Genomic DNA, 26,858 nt, shown 5'->3' with positions numbered 1-26,858 from the left:
GCTCTGCTTTGTCTCTGAAGCTTAAACAGACTATTCATTTAATTTCCCTAACACCCTGCATTATCAGTTAACGTTAGCATTTTTTAGCAATAAAATATTCTAAAGTATGGTATGTACGTTGTTTTTTTAAGACATAATGGCACACTTAATAGCTTACAGTATAGTGTGAACATAACTTTTACATGTGCTGGGAAACCAAAAAAATTCATATGGCCCTCCTTATTTTGATATTTACTTATTGTGGTGGTCTGAAACTGAACCAGCAATGTCTCTGAGTATGACTGTGCTGCCATATTAAACTCTGGTCCATGAACATGGGATGTCTTTCCATTTACTTAGACTTTTGATCATTGATCTTTCAACAAGTTTTTATAGTTTTCAGTGTACTAATGTCACACTTTTTTCCTTCAATTTATCCCTAAAATTTTTTTTGTCATTTTTTGATGTTATTGTAAGTAGAATTGTTTTCTTTTTTTTTTTTTAACTCAAAATGCTTCTAATTTCTCTTTTTACTTTTTATTGAAACATAGCTGAATTACAATGTTATGTTACTGCTGTGCAGGAAAATGACTCATTTATTTATATAAATTTTTGTATTTATATAAACATTTATAAATTGTATAATATAAATACTGTAATTATATGAATATTTTATGTCCTTGTCCATTATGGTTTACTGCAGGATATTAAATATAGTTCCCTGAGCTATACAGTCAGATTGTGTTGTTTATCCATTCTGTATACACCAGTTGCATCTGCTAATTCCAAACTCCCAATTCAACCCTCTCCCACCTTCCTCCCCCTAGACAACCACCAGTCTGTTCTCAATGTCTCTGATAGAATTGTTTTCTTAATCTCATTTCAGTTCGTTCATTGCTAGTCTATAGAAATACAATAGATTTTTGTATATCGATCTTGAATCCTGCAATCTCACTGAACTTTTAAAAATTAGTTTTTAGTGCTTTTCAATAGTGTTTAGTGGTTTCCATAGGATTTTCTTCCCTCATAGCTCAGTTGGTAAAGAATCTGCCTGTAATGCAGGAGACCCTGGTTCGCTTCCTGGGTCAGGAAGATCTGCTGAAGAAGGGACAGGCTACCCACTCTAGTATTCTAGGGCTTCCCTTGTGGCTCAGCTGGTAAAGAATCCGCCTGCAATGTGGGAGACCTGAGTTCATTCCCTGCGTTGGGAAGATCCCCTAGAGAAGGGAAAGGCTACCCACTCTAGTATTCTGGCCTGGAGAATTCCATGGGTCACAAAGAGTCGGACACGATTGAGTGACTTTCACTTTCATAGGATTTTCTACATAGAAGATCATTTCATCTGCAAATAGATACAGTTTTACTTCTTCCTTTCCAGACTGGATGCCCTTTCCTTCTTTTTCTTGCCTAATTGTTCTAGCTAGAACTTACGGTACAGTGTTGACTAGAAGTAGTGTGGGCAGACACCCTTTTCTTTCTTCTGACTAGGGGGAAACCATTCATTCTTTCACCATTAAGCATGATGGGGTATTTCATTGATGTCTTTTATCAACTTGAGGAACTTCTAGTCTTGTCTTTTGAGTGCTTTTTTCAGGAAAGGATGTTGGATTTTGCCAATTTTAGTTTTTGAGTCTTGAGGTGACCATATTGTTTTTCCTTTATTCTTTTCAAGGTTTAGGATGCTAAACCTTGCATTCCTCAGATAAATTTCACTTGGTAATGATATGTAATCTTTTACCATGCTGTTGGATTTGGTTTGCTAAAATTTTATTGAGGAACTTAAAGTCTATTTTTATAAGAGATATTGTTCTCTAGTCTTTATCTTAAAATATCTTTGTCTGATTTTGGTATCAGGGTAATATTAGCCTCATTGAATGAACTGGGGAAAATCTTCTTTTCCATTTTTTGGAAGAGTTTGTGAAGAATTGGTATTAATTTTTCTTTAAATGTTTGATAGAATTCGTCAGTGAAGTAATTGGGCCTTCAGCTATTTTTTGTGAGAAATTTTAAATCACTAATTCAATCTCTTTTGTTTGTTACAGGTCTATTGAAATTTTTAGGTCTCATTAAATGAGCTTTGGTAGTCGGTGTCTTTCTAGAAATTTGCCCATTTTCAGAACTTTCTGTTTTTTTTATGTGGATTTCAATTATTCTCTGTTGTCACTTGTTTTCAGCCTGAATAACCCCTTTTAGTATTTCTTTTTTATAACTGTATTGAAGTATAGTTGATTCACAATGTCGTGTTAGTTTCAGGTGTATAGCATGGTGATTCAGTTATACATAGACATATATTCATTCTTTCTCAGTTTCTTTTCCCATATAGACTATTACAGAGTACTGAGTAGAGTTCCCTGTGCTATACAATAGGTCCTTGTTGGTTATCTATTTTATATATAATAGTGTGTGTATGTTGATCTTAAACTCCTAATTTAGTATTTGCTCTATGGCAGGTCTGCTAGCAGTGAATTATCCCAGATTTTGTTTATCTAAGAATATTTTTATTTCACTTTCATTGTTGGAAGATAGCTTTGTTATATATGATTCTTGGTGGACACCATTACCTCTGACCTCCATTATTTCTGATTAAAAGTCAGCTGTTAATCTTATTGGGTGTCCAATGAGTCATTTTTCTTTTCCTTCTTTTGACATTTTTGCTTTGTCTTTCAACAACTTTGACTATAATGTGGGAGTGGATCTCTTTGCATTTATCGTCCTTGCTTAAATTTCTTGGATGTTTCCATTAATGTTTGTAATCAAATTTTGGAAGTTTTCAACCATTATTTCTTTGAATATTTTCTACTCCGTCCTCTGTGTCCTCTCCTTTTGGTACTTTTACTATGCACATTTCAGTGAACTTATGGTCTTCCATACTTCTCAGAGGTTCTGTTCAATTTTCTTTATTTCTCCCCTCTCTGCTCTTCAGCTTGTATAATTTCCGTTGATCTGTATTCAAGTTCATGCAGTCTTCTTCCAGCTCACATCTATTACTGAGACCTCTAGTGAGTTTTTCATTTGTTTTTGTACTTTTGAGCTACAGAATTTAGTTTTTTTTTCTTTTTCATTTTTAGTTTCTATCACTTTCTTGATGCTATTTGACACTGTTCTTATACTCCCCTTTAGTTCTTTAGACATGGTTTCCTTTTGTTCTCTGAATGTATTTATAATAGCTGGTTAGAAATTTTTGTCTACTAAGTCTAGCATCTGGGCCTCCTCAAAGGTAATTTCTGTTGCCTGCTTACTTTCCTGTGTATGGATTACATTTCTTTTCATGTCTCAGTAAGTTTTGTTGAAACTGGACATTTTAGATAATACATTGAAGAAACTCTGGATACTCGTTATATTGATTCCCCCAGACCTTGTTGTGCTGTTGTTTGCTTGTTTACCTGTTTATTTGTTTAGTGACCTGGCTGCACTGTTTTAATAAATTTTATTTGCCCTGCAGCATGCAGCTGCTGATATTGCCCCTTGGAGATCATGCTGCTGCTGCTGTCGCTTCAGTTGTGTCCGACTCTGTGTGACCCCATAGATGGCAGCCCACCAGGCTTCCCCCGTCCCTGGGATTCTCCAGGCAAGAGTACTGGAGTGGGTTGCCATCACCTTCTCCTCGGAGACCATAGCCTTGGGCAGAAACATAGTCACTGAGGCCACACAGCTCCACCTCCACCACCAGAACGGTGGGATTAGCCAGGTTCTCTTTGTCTTTTTCTCTGGCTTTACTGCTAAGCTCTAGCTATTCTGCCTTTATTGGTATCACACCCAATTAGCTTTCACTAGCTGCTAGCTGATTGCTGTATTGTTTTTGATAATGCTCTGGGGTACAAGTTGTCCACAGCCTGACCCAGTTAAATTCTGGACCCTTCACAGGGGCAGGGTGTTACCAGTATTTGAAGCTTGCTCAGGCTTCTCTGGTGGCTCAGATTCCGCCTGTAATGTGGGACACCCGGGTTCAGTCACTGGGTTGGGAAGATCCCCTGGAGGAGGGCATGGCAGCCCACTCCAGTAGTCTGGCCTGGAGAATCCCCATGAACAGAGGAGCCTGGTGGGCTAGAGTCCATGGGGTTGCAAAGAGTCAGACATGACTGAGTGACTAAGCACAGCACAGTACAGATCCCAGAAGTACTCTAGCTGTCCTTTCCCTGGTTCTCTCTGTTTCACTTCTAGTTGGGTTACTATTTTACTTGTTGCTTACTAGTATCGTGGAGCTACTGGTCTCCTCTTAATTGCTCACTACCGAGATTTCTGTTGTTTTTGACAATGCCCTTAGGCATGAACTTCCTCATGCTCCATTCCAAATAAATTTAGTCTTCTTAGGGTGAGCTATGGAGCTCTTAGTTCTACCTCCCCTTCTGGGAAGACCACTGCAGCACTGCCCTGGAACTAGGAGCAGGGTTTTCCACTTCCAGAGTGACATTCTTGGTGTACAAACAGGCCAGTGAATAGGGATAGGACCCTACTCTTGGCTCTTCCCTTTCAGCATAGAACGTCTTCCCTACAAGCAAACCAGGGAAGGGGTTACTAGAGTACAGCATTCTTGGTTTTCTATACTTGGGGTAGAGCCTCCACTCTAGGAGTGAGGACTGGGTGGGCAAAGGGAGTTCCCTGCCTGAAACAGATTTTCTGCAACACAGAGTTGCATGGTATGGGAGATGCCAATGGCCTGCCTTTCCCAGGGTGAAACTATAGCCCTAGACTGGAAGCTGAGGAAACAAGGAATCTCTGTCTTTTAAGTGGTAAGGCCTCCATCACACTAAGATGGGGAAAGAATGGGAGAGGGTTGTGGCTCAAATGTATAGACTTTCACAATTCTTACAAGAATTAGTATATTTTCTCCATTTGTTGTATTGAGCTTAGGACAGTTTCCAGATACCTTATTTTATTATTGAAGTATTTTGTTGTTGGTGGTGTTGTTCAGTCACCCAGGCGTGTCTAACTCTTTGTGACCCCATGGACTACAGCCCGCCAGGCCTCTCTGTTCCTCACCATCTCCCGAAGTTTGCCAAGTGCATGTCCATTGCATCAGCGATGCCATCCAGCTGTCTCATCCTCTGATGCCCTCTTCTCCTTCTATATTGAAGTATAGTTGATTTACATTATTGTGTTACTTTCAGGTATACAACAAAGTGATTCTGTAATATTTTTTTCAGATTTTTTCCATTATAAGTTATTACAAGATATTTAATGTAGTTCCCTATGATATAACTCAGTCCTTATTGTCCAGATAATTTAAATAGTTTGTTTAGAAAATAATTTTCACCAGTTAAATGGTTGTTTTACTGACGAGCGAGTTCACTGAGCCTCTTTCAGCTCCATTCTAGAAGTTTCCATCTGCTGCCTGCTTTTGTAAATGATGTTTTATTGGAATGCAGCCATATCCATCCGTTTATGTGTTGTCTCTAGCCACTTTCATGCTCTAATGGCAGAGTTGAGTAGTTGCAGTAGAGACCTTGTCACCTTCAAAGATTAAAACAGTTACCACCTGGTCCTTACAGAAAAAGCTTGCTGGGGAATCGTCTTTCTACTCTCCCTGTGAAATACACGCTGACCAAATTGTTGTCATCTGAAGAGGGGATGAAAGAGTATGCAATTAGAATTGCAGCAAACATTGTGTAAATCAACCAATTCTAAAAAAATCATTGTTTTCTGTTTTTGGTTGTTTGTGGTATTTGTCAGTTTTTAAATTTTAAACTTTTTTATATTGTATACTTTTCTAGTTGTAAATCAACATTCCATTGCATACCTCATTTAGTATTTTTAATTTTTCACTCTTCTTCAAGTCGGCCCTAAATTGTCTAAGCTTCCTCCTTGGGGTAAGAAGGGCAGCAGTGTGATCAGGTTCAGGCTGACTTTCCTGCGCTCCAGTGTTCTACGTCCTATATTCACGAATTTTTACCATGTCAGCATATCACCTGTCCTTCATTTCCGTACTTCACTTAAATTGCTTTTTTAACTTAAACAGTAGACCTTGTATGTCTCTAGAGTCACTGGCTTGGTGTGCCGCCTGCATCTTTATAAATGGCACTGTGTGGGCACACTGGCCTGGGGGCTTCACCCTGCAGGCATGGCGTGGGGTGGGCTCTGGTGAGGGGACAGAGCAGGCTAAATGAGGCACTGAGGGTGGCAGGGGGCCAGGGTGGTGGTGGTGGTGGCAGGAGGCCAGGGTGGAGGCCAGGGTGGTGCCCAAATCTGGGCAGGCCAACACCTTACCACACCTCCCAAAGAGATTCTGAGCTTCCAGGGGTCAGTAGGGCCTTCTTCCTTGTACCTCCAGGGCCGGGCACTCATCACAGACACTGCAAGCTGAAGAATGGGGGGCATATGACCTTCTGTCTTTCAGCACTGCTTTAAAGGACACTGCATCTGGCTGACACCTGACATTCTCAAACGAGATGGCAACTGGGGTGCCTGGAGTCCCTTCGGCTCCTGCTCGCGTACCTGCGGCACAGGTGTGAAGTTCAGGACCCGTCAGTGCGACAACCCACAGTGAGTTTGCCCTGATGTTTCCCAGTCTTCCTGGGGGGCAGCTGTGGTCCCCAAGGGCCCTTGCTAGCCTACCCTATCCTGCAAGGCTCCTCCAGATGTCAGTGTGGAGAGGGTGTGAGAGTAGGCAAGTCTGGCCCCTTCTCATCCTCCCTGGGAGGGACCGAGACTTAGGAAGGGGAAGGCTCACAGTCTGCTGGGGGCAGAGCCAGCCCTGGAGACTCGGAAACCTGGTCTCCTTCCTCCTGGCCTGCATCCTACTCTAGACCCCAACCTGCTCTGCTCTTCCTGCTTGAGGGCATCAAGACAGAAGGTGGAACAGAGATGAGGCAGTGGGGATAAAGAGAAGGGCTCTCTCGGGCCCTGGGAGGCTGAGAGCCTGAGCAGGAGAGCAAATGATTGCAATCAGGCAAGAGGCAAGGTCAAGCGGCATGCCACCCGTGCCCAGCTGCCCAAAAGGGGAAAGCCTGGAGAGGTGTCCGAAGGCCCACCAGGCTCCCACCTCCACCCACGCGCCCTGTCCAGCCTCCCAAGCAAGCCCCAGCCCCTGTGCTATCCTCAGAGCGCCCCTGGCGCCTCTCAAGCACCCTGGGGCTAGTACTCGAGCCTCACGTACTTAGATCGACAAGACAGGAAGTTAGAAACTCAGAGGCTACAGGGTGCTGGGCAAGGATTTTCAGGTTCTGGTCCAGGATGCACCGTCAGAGGAGCAGATCTGGCCTGGCCTCCCCCTCGCTCCTCACCAGGCCCTGACTCCTCCTGGTGCCTGCCTGATGCCAGGCTCTTGGGGCTCAGGGGACTCAGCCCAGGTCTGGCCCTAGGGGAGATCATGCAGGTTGCAGGTGCTCTATCTTCTGTCCCTCCCCACATGTGCACTTTAGGGATATTTTTCCCCCTCTGGCTGGTCCAGCTTTCTTAGGCAGCAAGGGTTGAAGGGCAGCAGTAACATGAACAAAACCGCCAGAACCACCTGCCAGCCCATCTGTTCACAAACAGTATCGGGCCTGCCCAGTGCAGGCCAGCGCTGCCGTTCCCTCCACATCAGTGACCATCAGACAGCACAGATGTGCGCACAGAGGTCTGACTGTGGTTTGCTCATGCCAGCCTGGCCTGCATCAGCACCCAGCCTCCAGAGCCCTGCAGAGCCTGGAGGCCTCCACACTCCAGGGCACCCCCATGGGCCTCCCCTTTCGTGTGTCCTCCTGGAGATAATGGCTGGGCCTCCCACTGCCAAATCTTTAGTTGCTGCTCCCTGTGCTCAGTAGTTCTTCCTGGGATTCTGGGGCCAGTATGAAGACTTCTGAGGCTCCCCGCTGGGCCCCTGCTCCCTGGGTTGAGTTCCCTCTGTGTTCTTTGCCCTGCCACTCTTGTGATTGCAGAACTGCAGCTTGCAGCATGAGCTCAAGCTCCCCAGTTTCTCTTCTTCCCGGGCCTCCCCTGTATTCTCCCACTCACGCTCTCTTTTGGGATTATCCCGGATTTCTGTTTGAATATGTCTGTCTCCTGCCTAGGCTGGCCCCTTCCTGCTGTTTCTTGCTGCCCGATGCCCTGGGCTTCCCATACCTACACACCCAGGCCTGCACCCCTTCTTGGTAATGCCCAAGCTGTTATTGTCATTTGTCTGTCGTCCCATCAGGGGCCATGATGTAAATCTCAAAGTCACCCTTTCTTTCATGGTCCCATTCAAACACTGAGCCTCTTGGTTCTTACTCCACAAATTTCTGCGATCATTATTTCCACTGACTTCCCCCAAGAACATGGCACTGTGCAAGGAGCCTCATGGAAGCCAGCCCCTTCCATCATCCATTCTGCAATGCTGTATGCTGTACACCCCCATCACAGCAGAGCATGGCTTTTGCCCAAGACTCAGGTGGGGCCTTGGGTTCTGCTTGGCTCTGTCACACCTGGCAGATGGCAACACTGAAGCCCCCCCCTCCTCCCAAGGTGCTGGCCTGCCATGCTCCAGCACCCTGACTTCCAGGGGCACTTGCTGGCCACCAGCCAGCACATTTCCCATGGAGTTAGTGCTTTTAGGACTGGTGAGATTCTCAGCAAAGTAAGGAAATTACAGATGTACAGCCCAAGTTTTCTTGAGGTGGAGGAAACCTGGAGATGTACCTGACACTTGTTGAGAACACCTGTAGCAGGATTCCACTACTTCAGATTTACTGTGAGTTCTCACTGTGTGTGAGGCCCAGGTCGGGAGGATGTAGGGAAGGCTCACCCAGCTCCTCCACCCTGGGGCTTATGGCCAGGGGCGTGGCAGACCCTACAGGCCCTGTTACAGATCACTGCTGGTTCACAGCCATAGCTACAGGAGCTGGGGTGGGGCCCGGGGTGCACAGGGCCTGAGTAGCTGCTCCCTCCCCTTGGGGCCCCCAGGAGGATTACCAGCCTCTCCTGTACTGATGCGCCAAGCCTCTGGGACAGGGCAGGGCTGTGTTCCTTCACTCAGCAGCGCTGCCCCCTCACCCCCAAGGCTCAGGGATCCCCTCAGATCCCACAGGTGGCACTCTTAAGTGCTGGCCTCTTCCTGGTGGCACCCCATTGGAAGCCCTCTCTGCTTTCTCCTCCAGCCCAGCCAATGGGGGCCGCACATGCTCGGGCCTCGCCTACGATTTCCAGCTCTGCAACTCGCAGGACTGCCCTGACGCGCTGGCCGACTTCCGCGAGGAGCAGTGCCGGCAGTGGGACCTGTACTTCGAGCATGGTGACGCTCAACACCACTGGCTGCCCCACGAGCACCGGGACGGTGAGCCCCAGGGGGAGCGGGCACTCGGTGGAGGGGCCAGGGCTCCCTGGGCCACTGGCTGCCCCACGAGCACCGGGACGGTGAGCCCCAGGGGTGTGGGCACTCGGTGGAGGGGTCAGGGCTCCCTGGGCCACTGATTCTGTATGGGCGTGCCAACAGAGCCCACCCTGGGCTGGGGGCTCATGGCAGGACTGCAGTCCCAGAAAAGCCAGGGAACTGAGCCTGGCCAAGGATGCAGCAGATAGGGAAGCTCCAGCTGGCCCCAGGCGCCTGCAGTTGCCCTCTGGTGGACAAGGCTGGCATTGCACCATTAGCCCTGCTCAGCCGCAGGGCAGGGACAGGCCAGAGTTGTCCAAGGAATCAGGTTACCTTTGACCTCTCATCTTTCAGTGAGAACTCTCCGTTCCAAGTGACTTGAACTGGTTTAAGCACCAAAAGGCATTTGTTGGCTGCTGGGACTGAAAAGTCTGGTAGCTTCAGGCGTGAGAGTGTTTGTATTTCAACTGGATCCCACGCAGTTTCCGTTCTTTTCAGGCATCGAGCAGAGGGAGGCGGGGTCTGCGGCCTGCTCTGCTGTATCTGTTACCTCAGCTGAGCACCTGTTGCAAGCCCCACGTGTGCATGCAAGGAGAAGGTGCCAGAGCAGATGGGACCCCAAGAGGGGGACTGTGGTCTGGCAAAAAATCAAATAATGATGAGGTGTCTCTGACTTCTGAGACAAATGCTGAGAAGGGAAGGTGCCCGGTACCCGAGACTGAAGCAAGGGGCATCTTATTTGGGGTTACAGAGGTGGACTGGAAAAGGTCTTCAAGTAGAGAGCTGGCAAACAGCCAGCTGCCCTTCCCCTGAATATGGGGTTCTCTAGGGAGGACCCCAGCGATCCGAGACCTGGCTGCATCCACAGCAGCCTGGCTCAGCTGGGGGAAGCTAAGTCCCGTACAACAGGGTCATGAAGCAGGTTGCTGTCGTTACTCCTCTTTCCCTTTCTCCCCTGGCCCAGGGCAGACGTGGGGCGGGGGGCAGGTGAATCAGAAGGAAACGCTCCTGGGTGGGAGTTTCTCTTTGCGAGGTGCTTCCCTGTAGCAAACTTAGGAAGGAAACTACAAGAAAGTGAGCGGTGCGGCCAGCCAGCCAACACCCCCTGCTTCCCTTCCAGCCAAGGAGCGGTGTCATCTCTACTGTGAGTCCAAGGAGACCGGGGAGGTGGTGTCCATGAAGCGTATGGTGCATGACGGGACACGCTGTTCCTACAAGGACGCCTTCAGCCTCTGCGTGCGTGGGGACTGCAGGGTGAGTGCCCCAGGAGCAGGGGCAGCGATGGCTCAGGGCCTCGGCTTTCTGGGGCTTTGGGAAGACTTGCTGAGGTTAAGCATGCAAAGTACTGCAAACCGCACCTCGATCAGGGCAGGCTGTCAGCAAATGTTGGTTCCCAGCCCCTACTCCCTGCTGTCCTCCTCCATGACAGGGGTTCTCAGACTTGAGTCTGAGGAGCCCCCTGAGGAGCTCAGGGCCCCACCTCAGAAATTCTGCTTGTGTAGGACGAGGCCGTGGCCCAGAACATGAGTTTCACCAGCGCCACAGGTGGCCCGGACACACTAGGTCCTGGGGACCCCCTTGGGAAGCACCACTGTGTCCTTGCACTCCGCTGGGCACTGGACAGCTTACTCTTGCTCAGGGGAGCCCACTGTGGTTCTTGCCGGCTTGGTTCTTTGTTGAAATGCTGTGTTTTTTACTGTACTGTCTTTGGATGTCACAGGAGACAGCTCTGGGGCACACTCAGCATGTTATTAGCGACGTGAGTGCAGATCTGCCCCCTTTTCTAGAAAGAGCAGAGAGCCTCTGCAGCTTCTATAAATGCGGCAGACTGCAGTGTCGACGAGGCTGACTCCCGTCTCACCTTCCTGAGAAGTGAGCATCCTCAGGCTATCTCTGGCAGAGAGCCTGCGGCAGGTCCCCTGGAGGAGGTGGAAGAGGCTCGAAGAACAGAGAAGTGGGGTGTGGCGTTGTGGGAGGAGAGCTCAGGGATTCTCTCCACACGTGTTTCAGTAGGATTGTAGCCAGCAGGGAGGGCAAGCCACGTAGTCTGCTCACGCTCCAAACACGCAACCAAGTATTAATACTTGAAAACAAAGACAGCAATGTCTCTTCCGTAATCGTGGGATTTTAATTGAGGGAGGTGACTGAATGATGACACAGAAAAGTCACTTGTCATTAAAGAAGAGCTTATTACTTTCATTTCCTGAGGGAAGAGCATGCTGTGCTGTGCACCAGGTTCAGTTAGGAGGCAGAAGGAGCAGGGGAAAGTCTGGGCCAGAGCTTTTATTGGGGTTTCCATAGTGGGAAAGGGGAGGCAGGCAGAATAAACAGCTTGGGGTTGGCCAGTTTGAATAATTCTCTAAGACTGCATGGCCAGAAACTGGCTCTGTAGCCCCTTCGTAGTCTGGAGACCCAGCCCTCAAAGGTCTTTGTAAGACAAAAGGCAGAAATCAAAGAGAAAAGGGAAAGGAAGCAGTCTCACAAGAGGTGGTGAGAGGAGGATCTTGAGGGGTGAACTGGCTCTGGGCTTCCTGGCAGCCAGGGCAAAGAGGGAAACCTGTGAAGCTGCGGCGCATGCTAGAACAGGCGGGGAGCAGAGCAGCTAGAGGAGAGGCTGTCTTCCCTGCTGAGTGTGGGCATGGGTGTGAACGTGGCCTCAGGCAGTGTGCTCACACCCTGGGTCTGCTCCGCACAGAGCTCTGCGGCTGGGAATGGTGTGCTGTCGCAGGGCTGTAGCGAGCAAAAGGACCGGAATGTGTTACTGCCTCCACCAGGTGGCCTCGGGCAAGGAAACATCCCTGCTCTGTGTGGAACGAGTTTTAATACTAGGGTGGACAGTGTTGAGAGGATTCATCGAGAGAATGAAGGCAGAAGCGGTCCTACCAGCTCTTGTGTCCCGCCCACACGCCCCGAGACAGACTGAGAGGGCACCATTCCTGGGAGCAGTGTGAGGGAGGGACCTGCAGGCCGAAGCTCTGTGGGGAGCCCCAGAGGGCCGCTGCGTGGACGCCGGGACACGGGCAGAGGCCACGTCTGATTCATGTTCACGAGGACGCCAGTGTGCTATGCCAGGGCAGCTTCGGGACTAAGGCCTGGTAGCTCAGCTGGTAAAGGATCCACCTGCAATGCAGGAGACCCGGTTCAATTCCTGGGTCAGGAAGATCCACTGGAGAAGGGATAGGCTGCCCACTCCAGTATTCTTGGGCTTCCCTGGTGGCTCAGCTGGTAAAGAATCCGCCTGCAATGTGGGAGACCTGGTTTCTATTCCTGGGCTGGGAAGATCCCCTGGAGAAGGGAAAGGCTACCCACTCCAGTATTCGGGCCTGGAGAGTTCCATGGACTGTATCGTCCATGGGGTCACAAAGAGTCAGACAGGACTAAGCGACTCTCACACTAGGCTGTGCAGAGTCCGCTACAGGTTACAGTGTCCAGATGAGTGGATGAGTGAGCAGGGAAAAGGCTGGTCCTTGGGTGGGTGTCTTGCTAATCCCGTTCATGATGCCAATTGTCATGCTGTTCACACTGTCCACACCATTCGCTGAAACCAGGGTAGGCAAGGCACGAGCTAAGAGGCTGGACGGAGACTCGAGGAGCCGCTGGAATTGCAGACACATTTATTCTCTCCTGGCTGACACGGCAGCCATAGCAGCAGACATAACACAACTGCACACAGCGTCTCTCCTGGCTGACGCAGCAGCTGTAGCAGTATTCACGCTGTGTTCTCTCCTCTCGTGGCTGACCCAAGGGACACAGCCGTGAGGCAGCAGTCACGCCGCCCCTTTTTACGTGGAGCTCACATATCCCTACAGCGCAAGTAACTCGCGGCTAAGCAAGCACCTCGTGATGCGCATGCGCAAGGCCACAAATGCGCTCAGCTGTTACATGGTCATTATTTACAAAATGTGGGGTGAGAGAGCCTGCACACGCCATCTGGGCCACTTTGCGCCCTCCCTGCAGTGGGCACACAGGCTCTTTCTTGCTCCGAAGCCCCCTCTCCTTCCTCTGCTTCAGGCTGCCAAGGGAGCAGGCGCCAGGGCCCAATGGGGAGTAGGGTCTCAGCGGGCACCGCATTTCCCCCATCCCTCTGCAGAAGGTGGGCTGTGACGGGGTGATCGGCTCCAGCAAGCAGGAGGACAAGTGTGGTGTGTGCGGAGGGGACAACTCCCACTGCAAGGTGGTCAAGGGCACGTTCTCGCGCTCGCCCAAGAAGCTTGGTGAGTGCACCCCTCCCTCCCCCTGCCCAGAGGCCCGAGCCGGGGGCTGTCTGGGAAGAGGGGCTCTAAGTCTGGGAGGGTGAGGTGGAGAGGCAACCTTAGGGGTCGCTGTGTCAGGCCCCAGGCTGGGTGGGGACAGGGTGTGGGGTGCACAAGGTGAGTCTTCAGTGCCTTTATTTGAGGGCTCCCTCCCCAGCTCTCCAAGGCTTTCTAGCCACCACTGGCCTCCCTTGCTCTCTGCCCCACCACTGCCTCCCCCAGGCGCCTGTGGGTGGGACCTTTGACGAGCTAGCCAGTGCAGCCTGCGGCCTAGGGAAACGTAGGCCTGTCCCAACAGGGCCACAGGAAATTTGGGGCTGGGGAACTTGGGGTCCCTGGCCAAGGGGGCTCTGGGAAAACAGCCCTCTGGATGAACCTCCTTCCAGAGTGGTCCCTCCACCTGGCTTCGGGGCTCTGGGTGGGCCTGCAGCAGCTGACTGCTCTGCCTCTGACTGAAATGGGGAGAAGCCACTTTGGTGGGCTTCCCGGGTCCTCACTGGTAAAGAAGCTACCTGCCAATGCAGAAGACGCAGGAGATGAGCGTTCCATCCCTGGGTCACGAAGATCCCCCGGAGAAGGGCATGGCAACCCACTCCAGTATTTTGGCCTGGAGAAACCCCAGGGACAGAGGAGCCTGGTGGGCTATACAGTCCATGGGGTCACACAGGGTTGCACAAGACTGAGTGACTGAGCACACACGCAGGCACGCAGGCACTTTGGCTCAACTCTTTTGGAAGAAGGGCCTGGAGCAAACCTGCCACACTCCACTCAGAGCTGGTGCTGGGCTGCTGCCAGCTGGCTGCTGCACAGTCCCATGTGAGCAGGCTGTCTTTTGTTTAGGGATTAAGCTGCTGAGGTCCAGGGAGACCGAGCAGTTTGCTGAAAGCCTCTCTCTTGGTTGTGGCATCTTAGCTCCATGCGGGCATGACTCCGGGGCTACTCGTGAGGACACCCACCAGGTTTTCAATGGAAGAGGTTGAAGAAGCACCGGGATTTGAAAATGAGCCGGAGGGCTGTTGCTGTCTGGGATATACTAGCTTTCCCATGGGCCCCTCTCTCAGTGGGCAGTCAGAGCCCATCAAACACTGGGCCTCTGGAACCACCATGGAGGGCAAGGCCCTCCTCACATTGTCCGCATTTGACAGCGACTCCCTTCTCTTTTGGCTTTGTCTCCCCACATCCCAACCAAGGTTACATCAAGATGTTTGAGATCCCGGCAGGAGCCAGACACCTGCTAATCCAGGAAGCAGACACCACCAGCCATCACCTGGGTGAGTGCCAGAGCCAGACAGCGCAGTGGCTCCACAGCCTGACTCTTCTGGGGGTCGGGGGCCTGACTGGGAGGCATGGGCTGCAACCCTATCTCCTCTGCCCCTGGCTTGGCCCAGCCAATGGGTGGATCTCTCCTTTAGTACTTTCCCAATGGAGAAGCCTTCCCTCACAGCAGTTGGAGGGACATGTGTCTAAGACATGGCATACCTCCCACTCAAAGTCGAAGGGGAAGCGCCTCGCTCACTGGAAGTCAGCAAGTTCCACAAGCAGTGGGTGCCGAGGCCAGCTGGTAGATGGGCTCCCATGGTGCGTTTGCATATTTTCATTTAGTTTCATTTTAAATTCGAGCGGTTCTTTTGGAATAGAGATGCCTGGCATCTCTTGGAAATTTGGATGTTCTGACAACTCAGGATGCCCCTTCTCACATGGCAGCCTCTGTGGCACTGTGCTCCTGCAGGCTGCCTGGAACCCCTCACAGGGGTTCACTCATCCACACGCCCCCAAGTTGCAGGACCAAAGTAGGAAGTGATGCTGGGGGTCAGTGAGGGGACCTCACACAAGTCCTTTCTCCTAGTTTGGGTCCCATCTTCTTCCCTGTGCCCTGGAGGGGTCAGGGGTTCCATGACTGCGGGCATCTAGCACCTCCGCTGATGTGAGCAAACACCACTCTTTTTAAAATGCAGATGCTTCTTTCTTCCTTATTTTTAGAGGAGACTTTTATGTTGCTGTCCCAACATGGACAGCCAGTACTCCTTGTCTTAAGTAGGAGGCAAATATAAAAGTCAATCCCTTAAAAAAAGACACTTCTACCTAAACATTGCTTCCTGCCCAGGGCTATCCCTGCAAACAAGGAGGGAGGGTTAGGGGCAAGCCGGGGACCTCCTGGCACTTACCACGGCTCTCAAGGGAGTCTAGGAAACTTGTGCAGGGAACGGTTTCCTCACTGTTATCCTGTGATTTTTGTGCCCAGTCTGTGGCCTCCCTGCTAAAATCTTCCAGCAGCCCCCCAGGAGCCGCTTTCCACACTCTGGCAAGTGTGGGGCTTTGTGGCCAGCTGATTCTTATCTCCTAGACATTCTTTGTGGTTGCATAGTAGGCTGGGTCTGGAGAAGGCGATGGCACCCCACTCCAATACTCTTGCCTGGAAAACCCCATGGATGGAGGAGCCTGGTGGGCTGCAGTCCATGGGGTCTCGAAGAGTCGGACACGACTGAGCGACTTCACTTTCACTTTTCACTTTCATGCATTGAAGAAGGAAATGGCAACCCACTCCAGTGTTCTTGCCTGGAGAATCCCAGGGACGGGGGAGCCTGGTGGGCTGCCGTCTCTGGGGTCGCACTGAGTCGGACACGACTGAAGCGACTTAGCAGCAGCAGCAGCAGCAGTAGGCTGGGTGGTCCCCGAGTCAGGTCAGGCCTCTTTGGGATGTAGGGGACTGGTGGGGTACCAGGCTGAGCCATAGTTATCAACAGGGTGGGAGGGTGTGTGGGACGCATGCTCACCCCAGGGCAGGAAGCCCTGGTGTCCAGCAGGTACCCCTCACCCAGGGAGCTGGGTCAGGGAGGGCAGTGGCCCTGAGAGCCCCCTGAGTGCTCCAAGTAGACTGCAGAGACGTGGTCCTGGTGGCTCCTACGTCCCTACCATGGAGCCTCTCCTCCAGGGCCTGAGAGGCAGATCCAGAAAAGGGCCCCAGACCTGGCAGGAGGGCGGGTTGGAGGGAAACTTAGGTCCAGTGCAGAGAAAGGGGACAAGGCAGGTTCCCAAGGCGGCTTGGGCTGTCAGTGGGACTGAAGGAAGAAAAGGGGCTCTGCTCCCCACAACTCCCCCAACCTGTTCAAACTAGTGAACCCTGATGACCTCCCACGCTTCTGCCCCCGGGTGATTGTGGCTGTCTTCCATCCTTCTGTCTTTTATCGTTCAGCCGTCAAAAACCTGGAGACAGGCAAGTTCATTTTAAATGAGGAGAATGACGTGGATCCCAACTCCAAGACCTTCATCGCCATGGGCGTGGAGTGGGAGTACCGGGATGAGGACGGCCGGGAGACACTGCAGACCATGGGCCCCCTCCACGGCACCATCACTGTGCTGGTAAGTCAGACAGGGGCCCGGCCCGCCGCCTCTTGCAGCATGAGGCGGGTGAGGCAGGTGGCTGCTGGGGAAGGGGTCGGGCGGTGCCTGGGAGCCCTGAGCCTCCCTGCAGCCTTCAGGCCATGTTCTGCACGGCCCCTCCGGCCTGACCTTTGAGATGAGGACCTCCGTCTCTGTGTCAGAGTGAGGAGCACGCATGGAGCCACCGGTCTGGCTCCTTGCCCTGTGTCCCTGGGCTACCAGAGACAAAATCCCCTGTAAGCATTTAGGCTTCCCCTCCACAAACAACTCTGGGCGACATTCACGGCCACCTCTCATCATGCTTATTCTTGTCTGCCACTGCATTCAAACCCTGAAGCTCCCTGGGGTGACCGATGGGGCTGCAGGAAATTAGAGTGCGAGACCCAAGTCACACTAAGCCTTTGTCTCTGAGCAGCACTGGACCCCGGGTCCCCTGAGTCCAGGACCACAGGCTGCTCCTGGTGATAGGAACACAGAGAGGGTTTGATTTCCTAATTTACTTTTTAAAAATTAATTTCAATTGCATATGCAATATGTTTTGTCAGTAAAAAGAAATTAAAACACTGCAGATAAGGCTCAGGTGCCTTTTGGCCCTCTGTGAAGGTGAGCACACAGTGCTGGGGCTCAGCGCCCCACACCAGGGTGTGCAGCCGGGGGCTGGGGTGTTCACGCGCACCATGCTCTGCTCACCCCGCCCGCGTGCACTTCCGTCCCCAGAGATGCCTCTGCTGCCCTGCCTTTGTCAGTGCACATACAGTCGGGCCTCAGTCCTGCTGTTTCTGTGTTGGTAAATTCACCTACTGAAAGTATTTCTAATCTCCAAACTGGTACAGACACACCTCAGGAGAAATAGGTAGGTTAGGTTCCAGGCCACCACAGTAAAGTGAATATCATAGTCATGCAAGGCATGTGGATGTGTTTGTTTCCCAGAGCACATGGGATACTATCCTGTGGTCTGTGAAATGTCTGATAGCCTTAGGCCTGAAAAACAATGTACATACCTCAATTAAAGATAAAGAGCAAAAAGGCAACTACATAATAAAATCAAAGACCACTTGGTCAGAGATCACCATGATAAAAGTGATAATAATTGTTCTGCTGAAAGAGTTATGTCCTGCTGAGACTTACTTTTGGTTTCAGGCTCAGAGGATTCACTGGCAAAATAACCACCCTAGGCTTCCCTGGTGGCTTGGACTATAAAGAATCTGCCTGCAATGCAGGAGACCTCAGTTCAATTCCTGGGTCTGGAAGATCCCCTGGAGAAGGGATAGGCTACCCACTCCAGGTTCTTGGGCTTCCCTGGTGGTTCAGATGGTAAAGAATCCACATGCAATGCAGGAGACCTGGGTTCGATTCCTGGGTTGGGAAGATCCCCTGGAGGAAGGCATGGCAGCCCACTCCAGTATTCTTGCCTGGAGAATCCCATGGACAGAAGAGCCTGGTGGGCTACAGTCCATGGGGTCACAAAGAGTCGGACACATCTGAGCAGCAAATACAGAGCACATTTAGTAAGCAAGAAATAGGAAGTTTATTACATTAGCAGTGAGTTATAGTATGAGGACAAGTAATATAGTAAGAAATTATTATACATACATCGCCACAAGAAATATATATATATTTGATGCTGCTGCTGCTGCTAAGTCGCTTCAGTCGTGTCCGACTCTGTGCGACCCCAGAGACGGCAGCCCACCAGGCTCCACCATTCCTGGGATTCTCCACGCAAGAACACTGGAGTGGGTTGACATTTCCTTCTCCAATGCATGAAAGTGAAAAGTGAAAGTGAAGTTGCTTAGTCGTGTCTGACTCTTAGCGACCCCATGGACTGCAGCCTACCAGGCTCCTTCATCCATGGGATTTTCCAGGCAAGAGTACTGGAGTGGGGTGCCATTGCCTTCTCTGATATATTTGATATATAAATATATATTATATATAATATAATAATAATATACAATTATATTATATAAATATAATATAATATATAAATTATATATAATAATAAATATGTTGTGTATTTAGATTCATAATTATTATAATATAATTATATTGTAATAATTATATTAATATAATATACTATATGTTATATATTATATATAAAATATTTTATAAATATATAAAAATATATAATTCTATATTCTATATAGAATACAATATATTATATAATATTATATAATTATATAATACTATTCTATATATTCTATATTATTTATATAATATATAATATAAAATATATCAATATAAAATATCTTATAAATATATAAATTTATAAAAAATTTTAAATATATAAATATATTTTATAAATATATAAAATATATATAATATATAATTCTATATTTTATATATTATATATAATTGTATAATATATTATATATATTAAATATAATTAATTAATTTAATTAATATAATATATAATTGTATATATTATATTCTATACGATTATACATAATATAATGTATTATATATAATAATATAATTATTTATAATATAATTGTATGTATTATATACTATATTACATGATATATTATATGTTATATATATTATAATATATAATATTATTATATTAATTAATGTTATATATATACATAAATATATATATATGATATATATCACTAAATTGGGAACCATCCAGATCTAATCTGGAGCTCCCAGTACATGGTACAGCAAGACACAAATGCATGCATCCATACTCAGGCGATGCTGGGCTATCCCTGGAATAGCAGTCTGGACCCCCAGTTGAGAGGTTCTGGGCAGTTTGTCCCCCTCAACCTCCCATCCCTTCTCTCACTGTTGAGACTTCAGAACTCTGTTCAAAGCAGTCCTGCTTTTATTTCAAGCCACAAGTACCTTTTTGTGGAGATGCAGCTCTGGCTATTATGTTGAAGCCTTGTATGTCTATTCGTAAGTCTCAGAATGTCAGCAGATGCCTGGGAAAAGGCAGATTCCCAAGGCCCAGGAAGCTTCGTGACTTACTCCCTTTCTTGTGACTTACTCCCTTCCTTATCTGCTGGCTCCCAGGATCTTTTGCCATTTCTGCTAGTCAGCAGCTTGGCATGTAACTCCTTTCAGGGTCTCTGTTTAACAGTCAGTAGCTTTTGAAGCCTTAACAAGACTACTTCCGTTGATTTGTCCAACAATAATGAAAACATTTGAAAGATTGTGGGAAGTACCAAAATGTGACCCAGACAGACAAAAAGTCACCAAATGCTGTTGACAAATGGCGCCAATAGACTTGCTGCACGTGGGGCTGCCGTAAACCTTTAAGTTGTTAAAAGATAACGTCTGTGAAGCACAGTGAACCGAAGCGCCATAAAGCGAGGTCTGCCTGTGCTCTCGGCGGAGCAGGGCAAGTGTGAGCGCCTGACATGCATGCTCCCAGCAGAGCGGAGCCAGGCCTGGTTCTGCTACTTATTTCAGCTCCTACTGTAAACAAGCGTCTTTTCACACTCTATTTACTGCCATGTTCTTTGCCTTTTTAAGCTTTCGGAAGATAATCTCACTGTTTAAAATGTCCCCAGTTGTGGCTGTGAAGTGTGCCTGGTGTCCCTCTGCGTGGAGGCTGTGGGTTTGCCCCGTGGAGAGACAAGAATGCATGTGTTACTGAGCTTTGTCCAGGCACAAGTGCCTGGGTGCTGGCTGTGAGTTCAGTATCAGTGAATCAACAGTGTGTACTGATTAAGGTGTCTAAACAGAAATACCCATAGAATATGCTTATGCATAGGCTGTTGATGAAAATGTCATGACCAGAGGTTCGCTGGCCCAGACCCTGTGTTCCCCAGTGGTTCAGTACGGGCAGGTTCAGTGTTTGCTGGGACTTTCTAGAACCTGACTACCGGGAATAATGAGACTTGGCCAGGCATGTTCCTCGGGCTGACCTTCCTAACCAGGTCTCTGGGGGAGAGTGGTGGGGGGCGGGCATATTCACCCCTGTCTCCGGGGCAGGTCATCCCAGAGGGGGACGCCCGCATCTCACTGACCTACAAGTACATGATCCATGAGGACTCGCTCAATGTGGATGACAACAACGTCCTGGAAGATGACTCTGTGGGCTATGAGTGGGCCCTGAAGAAGTGGTCGCCCTGCTCCAAGCCCTGCGGTGGAGGTGAGGGGCTTTCTCAGAGCCGGGGCCCCAGAGGAGAGGGGGATGAGCAGGAAGGGTCTCCTGGGTGAGGAGCTCCCTTCCGCCCGTGGTCTCTGCTGACTGCCTGGAGTGAGGGCTGTGCCAGCTATGAGAACACAAGCAGTGACCTCTGCCCAGGTAACAAGGGCCTAGCCCTGCCAGGGAGGTGCCAGAGGGTGGACAGGAAGGGCAGGTGCTCAGGGCTGCTGGCCAAAGGCAGCAGGGGGGCATGTGTGGGGTTGCCTGACACCAGCACCCACCTGCGTCATCATGAGAAGGAGGTCTGGCCTGACAGGAGGTCACCGTGAGGGTGGTTTGGATAGATCACTGTGACATCGGGAGGCAGGCCACAGGAAGGACCGGGCCATGCTGGAGACCAGTGGAGAGGCCTCCTCTGCAGGTCACCTCTGAGTTCATTCAGAAAGGCCTTTCCTTTCTGGGGCAGGGCTGGGTGCAAGGAGGTCCCACCTGCCTTGGACCTCAAACTTGGGTACGACGTAACAGATAGGAAGCTCTGATCTGCCCAGTGTGTTCGCTGCTCCTTGGGGGCTGGAGGGGATGAGAAGCAGGAGAGGACACTCAGCCTGCAGAAGCAGGTGCCCAGGACAGACCACCTTCAGATGCAGGACCACGCAGGCTCCCATACCAAGATGAGACAGGGAGTTCTCCCAGTGCTGCTGCCTAAGTGGGTGGCACCCAGCCGTCCCCTGAGCCACCCAGCCCTGGATTTTATCAGTGTGTCCTGTTGAGCCTCCCTCCTGCATTTCTCTTGGACTCATCTGCTGTTACCATCTTCCCAGTCCTGGTGGCATCCTCACTACCCGACTGGCCCCCACTTTAAACTATTAAAGGGGCAAATTAGACCATACCCTTTCCTGGTGTCGTAGTTATCAGCAGATCCTTCTGCTCTTGATAAAAAAAAACAAAATGCTCCTCATGGCCTCCAAGGTCGAAGCAACTCTCTGACGTCTCCCTCTGCCACCGGCACTCCCAACCCTCGCTCACTTAGGCCTGTCCGTGCTGGCTTAGCTGGTTTTCTGGACATGCTGCGCTTCTGCCTCGGGGCCTTTGCACAGGCCATCTCCTGCCTGGGGAGCCTCCTTCACTGCTTTCCATGAAACCAGAGCACTGGGGTGCTGTATTTCCTGGGGCACCCCAGATGCCCAGTCTAGCTCAGGCTGTCCTGTCATATTCTGTCATGTCTAATGCACTAGGCTGAGATTTTGAGACTTACCCAGTTGACACTTTGGGCTCTATAGTCGTCTGTTTTGGAGGTTGTCCCCTGACTGTAGAATGCTGAGCAGCATCCCCAGCCTCTCCCTGTTCAGTGCTGGTGGCATCTCCTTTCCAGTTGTGACAACTAAGTGTCCCAGACATTGCCAGATGTCCCCAGGGACAAAATCTGCAGCAGCTGAGAGCTGCTACACTAGACTGGCTGAAGGAGCCTTGCAGGCTGTGTTTCATGTTTAGTGAGGTTCTCAGTGCATATTAATCCAAGGTATCGTCAATGACTAAATGCTGGGAGAAGGAATAGAACCTTCCCTCCTGCCCCAGGAAGCTACCCAGGAGGCTGCTCTCCCTGGCCTGGCACCCTCACTTGGCCTGCAGTGCTGGGCGGGCACCAGGCTGGACTTGTCCAAACTGCCCCACCCTCGCCCCATCAGCAGGACAGGGAGAGCAGGGCTGAAGTGGCCTGAGGAGCCGCCCCTCCACGCCTGCGGGAGGGCCCATGCTGTCCCGTTGAGCCCCCTCAAGCTCTCATCTTCAGGGTCCCAATTCACCAAGTATGGCTGCCGCCGGAGGCTGGACCACAAGATGGTGCACCGAGGCTTCTGCGACTCCGTCTCAAAGCCCAAAGCCATCCGCCGGACCTGCAACCCACAGGAGTGCTCCCAGCCCGTGTGAGTGCCGGGGCTCTCTGGCCCCCAACCCCACTAGAGGACGGGGGAAGCGTCCTGGGGCTTCTGTGGATGGTGGCGCAGGATCAGGTTTCTTGGTGGCTCTGGGCCCCACAGCCCTGAGATGTTTCAGAGTCTTTCTCACTCAACATGTTCTATGGAGTCTAAGGTGTTTGAGGCTGTGCAGTGGCCTCCTCCTTCAGACTTGCTAGAAGGAAACAATAATGTACATCTTTGTGACCCCGTGGACTGTAGCCCACCAAGTTCCTCTGTCCATGGATTTTCAGGCAAGAATACTGGAGTGTATTGCCATTTCCTTCTCCAGGGGATCTTTCCAACCCAGGGATTGAACCTGCCTCTCCTGCACTGGCAGGCAGGTTCTTAACCATTAGGGCCACCTGGGATGCTAGAAATGACAATAAGTACTAATGCTCAGATGGGGAAACTCAGGCTCTGAGGGTGTCGGGCTTGCTTCTGGCCCTGTGGTAGATGTTTCCCTTACAGTTCACCCCAGGGGCTGCAGCCTTGACCCTCCAGACCCGGAATTTGATGGGGCTGCATTTCTGGGCCCAGGTTCCTTTTGCAGGGCCCCGAGCAGGGAAGATGGTGGATAAATAGGCAGGTGGGGGCCCTTTGAGGACAGGTGCTGAGGGCGTCCATGCTGCTGCCCAGAAGGGTTGGTGAGGTCAGAGGGCAGAGTCAGGAGGCTAAGAAAGGACAAAGGCCACCCCAAACCAGGGTCTCCCTGCAATGGGCACGCTTGGGGTTCATGGTCCTCAGGCAGGGGTACAGCAAGCCTCCAGGGCACCTTCCTGACACAGGGAAGATGCGCCTGGAGGAACAGGCTGCCCTGCCCCTGTCCACCGGGGTTTCTCCAGGGGCTGACCATGTGCTGTGTGCCCTGGCAGGTGGGTCACGGGCGAGTGGGAGCCGTGCAGCCGGAGCTGTGGGCGGACAGGCATGCAGGTTCGCTCCGTGCGCTGTGTTCAGCCTCTGCACAACAACACCACCCGCTCCGTGCACACCAAGCACTGCAATGACGCTCGACCCGAGGGCCGCCGGGCCTGCAACCGCGAGCTGTGCCCTGGCCGGTGGCGGGCTGGATCCTGGTCCCAGGTGAGCAGTTCCCCAGCCCTGTGTCCTCAGCCCCGAAACCAAGCTCGGGGGGGACTGAGGTGGCCAGGGTGATCCGCCTTGGCCTGGATGCCGTTCTTGCCCTAGGCCACGTCCGTAGGTCTCAGGGCACCCATGCTTCCCTGGCTACTGTTCTGTGTGAAACTCAGAGGAATGTGTATCTTTACTCTGCAGGGCAGAGGCTCCCATGTGCTACGGGGGACTGGAACCCCAGAAGACTAGGGGCAGCCTGGGCTCCAAGATGCGAAAGGAAGCCTGGACTTTTGTCTCTGGGGCAGAACTGTGGCTAAAAGGCCAATCAGACTTGCAAGAGGGGACATGAGCAAAGGAGGGCTTAGATCTAGCTGAAAAAATAGTGAGGATAGTCTCAGGGGCTGGAGGAGAGTTTTGGGGGCAAGGCTGAGCTGATGTGAGCACTGACATCCAGCCCACATGCCTGGTGGGTCAGGGGTTGCCAAGACCAGCTTTGGGCTCAAAGGTTCCCACAGAAGTTGCTATAGTCATGGTTATGCTTTATTACAATGAAAGTTCTATTGTTGTTCAGTCGCTTAGTCGTGTCCGACTCTTTGCAACCCCATGGACCATAGCATGCCAGGCTTCCTTGTCCATCATCAACTCCTGGAACTTGTTCAAACTCATGTCCATTGAGTCAGTGATGCCATCCAACCATCTCATCCTCTGTCGTCCCCTTCTCCTCCTGCCTTCAATCTTTCCAAACATCAAGATCTTTTCTAATGAGTCGGCTCTTTGCCCCCAGTGGCCAAACTATTGGAGCTTCAGTATCAGTCCTTCTAATGAATATTCAGGGTTGATTTCCTTTAGGATTGACTGATTTGATCTCCTTGCAGTCCAAGGGACTCTCAAGAGTCTTCTCCAACACCACAGTTCAAAAGCATCAATTCTTCAGCACTCAGCCTTCTTCAAAGTCCAACTCTCACATCCATACATCACTACTGGAAAAACCATAGCCTTGACTAGAAGGACCTTTGTTGGCAAAGTAATGTCTCTTCTTTTTAATACAATGTCTAGGTTGATCATAGCTTTTCTTCCAAGGAGCAAGCATCTTTTCATTTCATGGTTGCAGTCACCATCTGTAGTAACTTTGGAGTCCAAGAAAATAAAGTCTGTCACTGTTTCCATTGTTTCCCCATCTATTTGCCAAGAAGTGGTGGGACCAGAGGCCATGATCTTCATTTTTTGAATGTTGAATTTTAAGCCAGTGTTTTCACTCTCCTCTTTCACTTTCATCAAGAGACTCTTGAGTTCCTCTTCGCTTTCTGACATAATGGTGATGTCATCTGCATATCTGAGATTATTGATATTTCACCTGGCAATCTTGATTCAGCTTTTGTTTCATCTAGCCCGGCATTTCACATAATGTACTCTGCATATACGTTAAATGAGCAGAGTGACAATATACAACCTTGACATACTCCTTTCCCAGTTAGAAACCAGTCTCTTGTTCCATGTCTGATTCTAACTGTTGCTTCTTGACCTGCATACAGGTTCCTCAGGAGGCAGGTGAGATGGCCAGGTATTCCCATCTCTTTAAGAATTTTCCACAGATTGTTGTGATCCACACAGTCAAAGGCTTTAGCATAGTCGATGAAACAGTAGATGTTTTTCTGGAACTCTGTTTCTTTTACTATGATCCAACAGATGTTTGCAATTTGATCTCTGGTTCCTCTGCCTTTTCTAAATCCAACTTCAGCATCTGGGAGTTCATGGTTCACGTACAGAGTAGAATCAGTAAAGGGAAAAAGCGCTTGGGTGAAGCATCTGGAGGAAACCAGGCACAAGCATCCAGGTGTCCAGGGTTTTCACTGGGGATCACTCATGGAAGCACAGGGTGCCTGCGTGACTGACATCCATTACTGAAGCCCTGGACCCCAGAAGGAAAGCAGATGCTCACCACAAATAATATTCTTGGTGTAAACCAACCAAACAAGTTGGTAATGCCTGATTCAGGACCTCAGGCACACAGGTATATGCTCTTACCAGACAGACCGTTCCATGAACTCGGTTCCCAGGAGTTAACCAAGGGCTAGTTCTGAAAATAGGCCTTTCTTGGGACTGGGCAGGTTCAAGCAACCCAGTCTGCTGAGTCAGCCCTTTCTCACACAGGAGGCAAGAACTTGAGAATCATCCTTTGGCTCGGCTGGGCTGAGCTGTGAGCAGAGCCAGGAGTCTGGGCATGACGGCTTCTTCTGGCCCCTCCCAGTGTGGTGACGCCAAGGGGGCCAGAGGCTGGAGGGGACGGTGCGGGTGCTGGTGGCACAGAGCTCTGTGTCCAGGGGGAGGGAGCGTCCTCTGCTAACGCCTCCTGGACGCAGGCAGAGCTTTCCTGGTGATCTGCACTGCATAGCCGTTTCTCCGGGCCTCAACTCCTCTAGATGGAGAAGGGAAGCACTCGATGCGAGTCCAGAAGTGCCGGGCTCTATCTGGCCCTGCAGATTTGCTCTCTCCAACTCACTTGAGAGCCCAAGAGCCTGAGGCAGCTTCCAGAGGCCAGGGCAAGGCCGGGCAGACCTCTAGCTCACGCTCTCCCCTCTGTCCCTCTCCACCTCCCAAGTGTCGTGGGGTCACCCACTTGGGGAGCCCTTGAAGACCTAGCCTAGCGTGGGAGGTGGGCCCTGACTGGTACTCTTTGTCCGCAGTGCTCAGTAACCTGTGGAAATGGCACCCAGGAACGGCCGGTGCTCTGCCGAACTGCGGACGACAGTTTCGGGGTGTGCCGGGAGGAGCGGCCTGAGACGGCAAGGATCTGCAGGCTTGGCCCCTGTCCCCGTAAGCCCTCTGCATGCAGCAGGTCCGGGGAGGAGGGTAGCCCAGGC

General features: G+C 50.5%; 1 protein-coding gene across 1 annotated transcript in view; it reads left to right on the top strand.

The window, feature by feature from the left end:
* ADAMTS2 (ADAM metallopeptidase with thrombospondin type 1 motif 2) overlaps positions 1-26,858 on the top strand; it is a 246,255-nt gene that overhangs the window by 208,717 nt on the left and 10,680 nt on the right. Inside the window, exons 11-20 of the mRNA XM_070373478.1 lie at positions 6,314-6,459; positions 9,033-9,208; positions 10,365-10,498; positions 13,335-13,458; positions 14,688-14,768; positions 16,691-16,857; positions 20,815-20,974; positions 22,761-22,893; positions 23,799-24,006; positions 26,682-26,811. Of these exons, the coding sequence (XP_070229579.1) occupies positions 6,314-6,459; positions 9,033-9,208; positions 10,365-10,498; positions 13,335-13,458; positions 14,688-14,768; positions 16,691-16,857; positions 20,815-20,974; positions 22,761-22,893; positions 23,799-24,006; positions 26,682-26,811 (1,459 nt within the window). The remainder of the gene's footprint in view (positions 1-6,313; positions 6,460-9,032; positions 9,209-10,364; positions 10,499-13,334; positions 13,459-14,687; positions 14,769-16,690; positions 16,858-20,814; positions 20,975-22,760; positions 22,894-23,798; positions 24,007-26,681; positions 26,812-26,858) is intronic.

This window comes from Bos mutus, chromosome 7 (assembly GCF_027580195.1).
Source record: "Bos mutus isolate GX-2022 chromosome 7, NWIPB_WYAK_1.1, whole genome shotgun sequence".
Classification (NCBI taxonomy): domain Eukaryota; kingdom Metazoa; phylum Chordata; class Mammalia; order Artiodactyla; family Bovidae; genus Bos; species Bos mutus.
The sequence above is the reverse complement of the archived record's forward strand: the minus strand, read 5'-3'. Positions and strand labels throughout refer to the sequence as shown.